The sequence below is a fragment of the Lactuca sativa genome, chromosome 3, assembly GCF_002870075.4.
Source record: "Lactuca sativa cultivar Salinas chromosome 3, Lsat_Salinas_v11, whole genome shotgun sequence".
NCBI lineage: Eukaryota > Viridiplantae > Streptophyta > Magnoliopsida > Asterales > Asteraceae > Lactuca > Lactuca sativa.
Window position 1 is genome coordinate 255,317,833 of NC_056625.2, and position 9,426 is coordinate 255,327,258.

General features: G+C 35.5%; 1 protein-coding gene across 3 annotated transcripts; it reads right to left on the minus strand.

Annotated features, from left to right (window-relative positions):
- Positions 1-3,293: 3,293 nt before the first annotated feature.
- LOC111883319 (putative disease resistance protein At3g14460) lies at positions 3,294-8,855 on the minus strand. 3 transcript variants are annotated; one of them, XM_042900401.2, is made up of 3 exons: positions 8,407-8,855; positions 4,315-8,014; positions 3,294-3,727 (listed from the first exon to the last, which is right to left on the minus strand). In XM_042900401.2, exon 2 carries the CDS (start codon positions 7,809-7,811, stop codon positions 4,338-4,340), a length of 3,474 nt encoding a protein of 1,157 aa, XP_042756335.1. In that variant the 5' UTR covers positions 7,812-8,014; positions 8,407-8,855; the 3' UTR covers positions 3,294-3,727; positions 4,315-4,337. The 3 variants fall into 3 exon arrangements, with proteins under 3 accessions (XP_042756335.1, XP_042756334.1, XP_023735417.1); XM_042900400.2 differs by having other exon boundaries at positions 4,315-8,024; XM_023879649.3 differs by lacking the exon at positions 8,407-8,855 and having other exon boundaries at positions 4,315-8,399.
- Between the last annotated feature and the right edge of the window lie 571 nt (positions 8,856-9,426).

Sequence of the window (9,426 nt, forward strand, 5' to 3'; positions counted from 1 at the left end):
TTTCTTTTTGCTTTTTACCCCTATAATTCATGTGTTCTTACACCTCCTTCACAATAGATACCTTTTTTTATTTTTACTTGCCATTTGCGGCCCTTTAACATTATTTTTTTTTTCATTTTTATCCTAAAAACCTAGGTTTTTGTAAATATATGTTGCAAGATCGGTATATACAATGTTACCAACCTTATATATTTTTCTACCAACATCTACAATATTACCATTTATAACCTTTTTCCTTTGTCTTTTTGCTTTTTACGCATATAATCTAAACTACAAAAGGACACGCAGCTCCGCCGCTTTTAGACTATGTCATAGAAGTTAAATATCGGCAAACATTAACACCCCGCTCCCGAGTTCAACTTAAAGAGAGAAAAGAAAGGAAATGGGAGGAAATGAGAGGAAAGCAAGAGAGAATGGTGCTCCCGAGTTTCATTAAAGGAAGGAAGTGGAAGGAAATGGAAGGAAAACTTTCCCTCCTACCTTTCCTCCCGATTTGGGAGGATTTGAAAAGAAAGAACAAAATGTCTAACTTTCCTTCCATTTCTCTCCAACTCGGGAGCACAAATGACAATTTCTTTTTCCTTTCTTTTCTCTCCTTACTTTCTTTTCTCTTCTCTTCTTTTCTTTGCTACAACTCGGGAGCGGGGTGTAAAAGATGTGTTGAAAGTGTAAATCGCCACAAATAAGGGAGAAAACCGACAGCCCCTAAAATTAGATGTCAAAAGTGTACAACCGAAAGAAAGAACATTGATGGAAAAAAAAAACGAAAAATGTTGTGGCTATAATGTGAAAGTTGCCAAAGTTGGAAAAATATGGTGGCAAAAGTCTAAAGGAGGTTTTTTATATTTTTTTATGTCAAAATGTAAAAGTTTTTACTGCAAGGCTAAAAAGTGTCAAAGTCACTAAAAATTTGTGGCAAAAACATCAAAATATAAAAGATTTGACTGTAAGGATGAAAAGTGTCAAAGTCACTAAAGATTTGTGGCAAAAGTCTAAAGGCACAAAAACTTAGTCAAAACTTAAAAGTGTAAAAGTTTTCACTTCGAGGACTAAAAATGTCAAATTCATCAAATACTTGTGGTAAAAACCTAAAGCAAAAAAAGATTACTATTCATAAGGTCCCTTGGATTTAATATATATATATATATATATATATATATATATATATATATATATATATATATATAGGAGTAGGATCAAATGAGAACACCTAAAAGGTTGAGAACGCGAGAACAGATCTGGGCCATTTAAATATTTAGATCTAAGGTTATTATTAAACGGGCGATTTATGAAAAATTCTAAAACTACGGGCATTAAAGTGTAACTTTTAAATTGCCAGAAGGGCATAATAGGAACTGCAAATTTACATATTTCCTACAATTTCTCACCCTCTCTCCTCTTTCCGTTCATAATCATGTATCTTTATCTCCTTCGCTCTCTCTTTAGGGTTTAAAAATAAACGCCTCTCTCAATGAATTCGGTTCCCTTTTCTTCCCTATCTTCCCATTGATCGATCCACTGCCGTCTTACTTCAACTTCAGGTTTGAATCCACGTATCAAATCAGTGACATTGGATTCTAGTTCCACAACAATTATCGACGATCTGACATCGGCTTCTGCTTCAGAAGAAGAAAGTCCAGCGAAGATCAAGCGAAGATCGGCGCTAGGGTTAGCGTAAACAACCAAGGCATCAGTTATTTATGTTATTTCGTTCAAGACATCAGTTTATGTTATTTCGTCTCCGTGGTCGACGAGGCTAAAGAGGAGGAAAGGAGGAGGCAACGAGGGGTGGGTTGTGGGTCTCGGTGGATCGAAGATGGGGCATCTTTGGTGATTGGCTGGATCAAAGAGAAGAAGAAAAGAGAATGGAAACAGCGGGATGTGGGGTCTGCCATTGGTTTCCGCCTCCAGTGACAAAAGCCCCGATATTGGGTTGTTTGGTGATTGAGAAGGGCAGCAACGATTCAAAAATAGGTAAGGGCTCCTTTTTTTTTGTTCTTGTTTGATTTGGCAGAACTCAATAGGCTATTCTTTTTTGTTCTTGTTTGATTTGGCCGAACTCGATAGGCTGAAGTGGGTCTTTGAAGGCTCAAGTGACAGCCCTTACAATTGATGGAAGAGATAGCCACACAATGTTGTAATTAGATTCAAGGTAAAAGGTTGTGCACATAAGCTGTTTGATGATATGCGTGAGAGGGGTATTCATTTATGAATAGCAGGGTATTCATTTGCTAATAACAATGTATTCATTTGTAAATAGCAGTGTAATCATGTGTGAATGAGTGTATTTTATTTATGATTAGAGGTATTGTTTTATTCATTTGTGAATACCAGGGTATTCATTTGTTAATAACAATGTATTCATTTGTAAATAGCAATGTAATCATGTATAAATAAGTGTATTTATTTATGATTAAAGGTACTCTTTTATGAAGAAATGATAATTTTTACACCCCTTTTATTTTTAGTTAATTAAAAGAAAGGCAGTGGATTACTTGTAAATTGATATGCATTCATTTGTGATGACAGTACTATTAGTTTTTTTTGAAAAAAAAAAATCGTTTATGAATACAAATGTATTGATCTGGGGTTGGATTTCTATTAATTTAAAAAAAAAACGTGAAATATGAGAAAAAAAAATTAAGAGAAAAAGTTAAATTTTTTTAGTTTTAATTTTTTTTTGATAAAAATGTTTTTTATATTTCATTAATAAGAAAAATAAAAAATCAAATATCTCCTTTTTTGGTAACTGATCCTAAATTTAAGGAAATTTGATTGATTTTATTTTATTTTAATTTAATTAAAATATACAATTACTTATATGCCCTTATATATTGATTGGTCCAGAACTGTTCTCGCGTTCTCAACCTTTTAGGTGTTCTCATTTGATCCTTTCCCTATATATATATATATATATATATATATATATATATATATATATATATATATATATATATATATATATATATATATATATATATATATATATATATATATATATATATATATAATGTTCTTACACCTTTACAATAGATATCTTTTTTATTTTTATTTGCCATTTGCAGCTTTTAGCCTTTTATCAATAAAATTATTAAATTCAATTAAAAAAAAGATTGGACCTGTAGCAACGTGCGGAGGCAAAAAACTACTCACAAAATCACTACTTAAAATGTAAAATGTACTACTTCTTTCTATATTCATGGTCCCTACATTTTTGTGAATTATTCAAAAACATCCATCATACAAAAATAATCTCTAAACTCTTCTGAACTTTCAAAAATAATCTCTAAACTCTTCTGAACTTTTGATAAATCAAAATGCTCATTTCTTTTAAACTTTTACTATTTTTGGAAACAATGATATACACACGAAAAACACACGTAAGAACCCGCAGCAAAGCACGGGCTCAAATACTAGTTGATAAACATACTTTATGCTGGGTTTTGGTATCTATACATTCTCAAACTCAAAAACAAAGGAAGCAACAGTTTTGGGCAGTTGTCAATGGTAAAATGTTGCAGGGAGGTGAGGTGTTGGAGTCCCAATGAAAGTGAGTTCAATTTCTCAAAAGTAGCAAGACGAGTTGCTAAAGTCATACAACTTCCGATAAAAGTCAAAATTACATCGCAAAGAGTACAAATCGTTGTGACTTCAACATCGTGAAAGAGCAGATGGTCTCCCATGCATGTTTTTGTTCTGTTTCCGGTCAAAATCTCAAACACAGAGACTGCAGAATAAATCAAAATCAATAGATGGTAATGGGCTTAGTTAGTATTACTCATAGTTTATATGGATCATTGAATAAAAAACATAAAAATAACATTTTTAAATGGATAAGGAATCGGTAGCTATCAGGAAATACATTAGTTAAAAAAAAAAAAAACTCATGTGTAAAGCGATTCATCATTTGTACATTTTTATTTAATTATTGGTACAAAGATTACAAAATCTAAATCAAACAACTTCAATGAATAATACAAACTCTATGATGAATCGTAGTTCAAATTTTATTTTAGAATTTCGAATCAGCTGTTTTACTTAAAAAATGAAGTATTTACATTTGTTAACCATTTTGACTTATTTTGGAATTCATGGTGGGCTTTCCATGTACACAACTTCAATCATATCGAAGAACTAGAAAACAAAAAAAGAAGCAATTGCATATCCATGTTAGCAACCATATATTGGGTTGCAAAAAATATGTTTTATTATATACATGCTTATATTGATAAAAGATTTGCATTCTGTTGATTGAAAGAAAACGAAATCAATTATTATATTTATAACATATCAAAGGTGGAGGGAGAAGCATACCTTCAGATTAAGTTTTTAACTCCTCAGGATATGTCAATGCAGGGAATACGTGAGACGCGGGGCCAGTAGGAGCCTCTTTTACTACTCATTTCTTTCAGATTTGGGCATCCCCTTATTTCCAAACTCAAAAGTGAAGGCAGCAACATTTCTGGTAGATCTATTGCCTTAGGGCATTCAATAATTGAGAGATGCTGGAGGGAGGTGAGGTGTTGGAGTCCCTTTGAAACTGATTCCACTTTCTCAAATTCGATTACGCGAAGCTCAGTAAGAGATGAAGGAAGAAGATGGGACAACTGACTGATATTACTCACATCTTCCGATTGTCCACCTATTAAAGTCAGGTCGTCAAGTGAGGCTGGAAAAGCCTGTGGGCCCCACTTTGAAATGGGCTTCTTCAACTTCCCTATAGTAAGTCCACACAATTTTGGAGGCCAAAGCCCACCAGAAAAGGAAGCATCCATATTCTCACAATATACTATTGCCAGACTTATTAACACATTGAGTTTTGGCAACTCATGGTCAGGAAATGACTCCAAATTTGGACAATTGCTTATTTCGAGTTCGGTGAGATGATTGAAGGAACTCAATTCAGTGATTGATTTTAGATTTGGCCAATCAGTTATGAATACAGATTCAAGCATGAGTATGTTTGAGTTGATCAGAGGCTCCTCTCGTCCTCCTACCAACTCCTTTTCCAATAATTTATTACAATTCTCGATGGTAAGTGACTTGAGGCTTTTTGGACAGCTGCAATGCTCCAAGCTATCACAATCCATTACAGATAAGCTTGTCAGAGATGTTAGGTTGCTCCCACAATTATCCTCCTCCTCTTTCTCTCCTAAACTCACCAAATTTGAACAATTCCATACATCCAACTTCCTTAGATTCACAAGATACTTACTTACTTCTGCTTCTGATTCCCACAAGTATCTTATTTCGTTGCAACTTGTAATACATACTTCTTCAACTGCCCCAAGATACTCTATAACACCTCCCCACACCTGATCATTAAGTCCTTTAATAGAAGTTATATTCAAAATCGTGATCGATAAAGCTACACAAACCAAACTTCTTAACACCTCATGACCACAACCAACTATTTTCAGAACCCTCAGTGAAGGCAGTGATTCAACTGAGACTCTAACCAAATTAGGGCAACTTTCAATACAAAGCTTTTGAAGGCATGGAAACGTTGTATCGACAACCCCACCACTGGTTGACCATGCCTCCCACCCAACCATATCTCGAAAAGTTAGATTTTCAAGTGACGGGAATGCAAAACCAGTCCCAAGCAACTCCGGACCCACAGCTTGTACATCATCCATCCCAGCAATATACAACTCCTTAAGTAATGGTAACTGCCCAAGTGGAGGTAGATATGTACACTTTTTACAACCAATTATAGAGACACAAGTCAACCGACCAAAAGAGGGACCCCCAACCCAACTTGGAAACTCTATACCTCCATATGACACAATTTCGAGGCTTTTTAGATTATCACTACAAGGCTTTAGCGCATTAAGCACCTCCTTTTCAAGTGTTTCTTTTCTAGAACCATTAAATACATCACTCCATTCCAACTCTAACTCACTTAGCCTCTTTTCAGATAAGTTCGCTTTCTGTGCATGCATTGAGCCTTTCACTTTTTCCAGCCCCTTAATGGAAATTCTCCCTTGGAGATCCTTTGAATCTTTAGGATCGCTGATTGAAAATCCATCGTCTCCTTCAATAACGATCCCATAAAGAGTTTGTAGGCTTTTCAACTCAAGAACCCCTAACGGCATCTTCTTCAACTCTGGAGTATCTCTCATGTCAAAATGCCGCAAATTTTTAAGCTTTGAGAAGTTCCCGGGCAACTTTTCCAAACTCTTACAGCCAGAAACAATTAACGTCTGTAAATTGTAGAGGTTGCAGACACTATCCGGTAAATGTGTGATTTGAGTTCGAGATAGATTAAGATACCGCAAGTGCTTCAAACTGCCAATCGATTCAGGCACCTCGCTTATGCTAAGATAACGCAAACTGAGGACCCTTAACAATGGAAACTCTTGCAGTAAGTCATCCAGGACCTTGTTTGATAAGTAAAATGTTGTCCAGTTTTCTATCACCCCAAAAGACAGTGCTAAGAATGTTCTCAAACTTTTAGCTCCTTTGAGTGCCTCAAACCTTTTCTGAACCATATAATTCTCACAAACAAATGACATATGGCGGTGCTTTTCCAAAGCCTCCTGATGAAGTTCTTTCTTCATCTCAATGTCAAACCTTGAAAAAAAATCTCCAGCAACAGATGTGGCCAAGTCATTCATCAAGTCATGCATCACAAACAACGATTTGTCTTCTGGGGCATGTTGAAAAAATGACCTCGACAACAACTCGTCAAAACCTTCAAGACCCAAGCGTTCCACTGACTTGCTTGTGCTTGATTGGCGCAAAAACCCTTCTGCCATCCACAATAGAATCAACTCCTCCTTATCAAACACATGGTCTTTTGGGAACAAGGAGCAGTATGCAAACAACCGCTTCAAAGAGCCAGAGAGATCATTATAGCTTAGTCTAAGAGCCGGTGCAATTTCATCTACCTTTTCTAACCCCCATATCTCACTATTCAACACCTCCTTCCATTCTTCTTTGTCTGTTTTTGTCCTTAACAGCCTCCCAAGTGCAATCAAAGCTAATGGTAAACCGCCACATTTTTCAATAATACCATCACCATATGGTTTTAGTGTCGGATGTGACTCAAAGTTACTTTTACCTAAGGCATGTTGACAAAATAACGATAGAGCATTGTCATGTGACAAAACCGAAACATGGTAAGGTTGATTGTAACCCAGTTGGGTTAGCAACGACAGCTTCCGGGTTGTCATGATAATCTTACTTCCAGGTGCCCCTGCAAGAAATGGGCGTTCTAGAATTTCCCAATCGGCATAGCTTTCACTCCAAACATCATCGAGAACGAGAAGAAAGCGTTTCCTTGAGATCTTCTCTTTTAAAGCAACTTGAAGCAGATTTAAATCCTTAAATTCTCGGTTTCCACCGTCTATTGACTGGAATATAGTTCTGCTTATACTAAAAATATCAAACTCATCTGAAACACAAACCCATGCTTTGAGTTCAAAGTGATCATTCCCTTGCATTTCGTCGTACAGAAGTCTAGCTAGAGTGGTTTTACCTATGCCACCCATACCAACTATTGGGACGATGCTGAAGTTCTTATCACATGGTTCATCACCCAATAGTTGGTGGAGCAACGCATCCTTATCACCTTCACGCCCAACAATGCTAGATGTGTCTATCAAAGAGGTCTCTAATCTTCTATTTACATGTTTTGGGCTTTCTCCTATCACACTCAAGCCGAGACTATTTTTTTCCTCTACTAATCCTTCTAATTGGGTTGTAATATAATCTAACTTCCCATGTATCCTAGTACGTAGTAAGAAATTTGTGCAGCGTATTGGGATTAGCTTTCTTACCTTGCTGGTGCTGAACTCACGGCGCATGGCTTCTGTTGCTAGATCGTCCAGTAGGTCGTCTATATCATAAGCCAAATGTTGGAGACCATTTAGCCATTCTTTAACAGCTTCATCACTTATTTCCTTCTTAGAAGCATCATTAAGAAGAGCTTTGATCTGAATTAATGACCTCTTCAATTTCTTGAGCTGGGAATCGATTCCCTTGGAGCGAGCAAGCTTCTTCAGGGTTTCTGATGCCAGCTTTTCAAACAACACCGTTAAGAAGGCAGAAAGAACGATTTCAGCCATTGCTTATGATAAGAGCAGAGAATATAGTAGAGATGGGGATGAAATGAATGAGCAGAACTACTGATCCTTATTGTTGTTTATAGTAGAGATTGGATTTGCGTCACGGAAAGAATCATTTTAATTGATCTTTTTTTTTGTATAGAAAATTCAACTATATGCAGGACACGTAAAGGACCACTTGTTCTTAAATTTTCGAATACTATTATTAGATTTAGTATTAAAAGGGATTTACGAAAGTTTCCATATAAAAAGAATATATTCGGAATTATTTTTTCCAATACAAAATTGCGGAAAATAGCAACACTAACTTTTAACCGATGGGAATTTTTTTTACCTTTAATAGCAAATCCGGCTGAGTAAATCCTGCCACCCTTCCATTTTCCGGCCAACAAATCTGAAATCCAAAACCCACAATGAAACCTACAAAAGCAAAATCAAGAAACCGATCACGACCTTAACTCAGTTCAAAAGACAGAAATCTGAACCCCAAGACTGAATAAGAATCCACAAATCGAATAACCAATTCGTAAGAGAGAGAGAGAGAGAGAGAGAGAGAGAGCGAGAGAGAGAGGGTAACGATGATCGCTTGGGTTTGGGTTTCGTGGGTGAAGACTGAATAGGAACATAGGAATCGACAAGAAGATGAGATTGAACACCGGCGAGGTTTTCGGGGGTCGAGAAGGCAGGGTCGAATCCCCGGTGGAGCGATGGAAACTAACCGGGTTCGTTTTACCTCGAGATGTACAAACAAAGGAGTGAAAAACATTCAAGGGTAAATTACGTGCTCCGATAAATTGCGTGTTTGGTTCTAATTTTTGTTTTTAATTTGGACCGTTTTTACCGTATCTTTTCGGTAAGTCTTGAGTCCCTAACGGCCTAACCGAATTAAAATTACTATATTATCATTTATTAATCTTTTTTTTATTTCTTTTAGTTCTAATATTTATTTATTTATTATCAAAAAATTAACAATTTACAATACTTTAATACTTTAATGTTGAAGTACAAACATCCTTTTCTTCCTTAAATAACACATAACACGCACACATTACCTAGATGATATAAAGCTCCATGGGGTGTTTGGGTTCTTTTTAGAAAATGACTTTTTGATTTATGTTTTTTTTCAAAAAGAAAAAAGTTTTAAAATGTGTTTGTATAAATTTTTAAGGATACAAAGGGAAAAAAGCCAAAAATTACTAAAAGTCACAGATTCGTGACTTCTTAAACACCTTATTTTTCTTCTTCTCAAAAAGTTTATTTAAAAGTTAATTTAAAAGATCTTTTGAAATTACCAAACAACGTTTTAAACTTTTGACTCTTTGAAAAAGCCAAAAGTCCAAAAAGTTATTTCAAA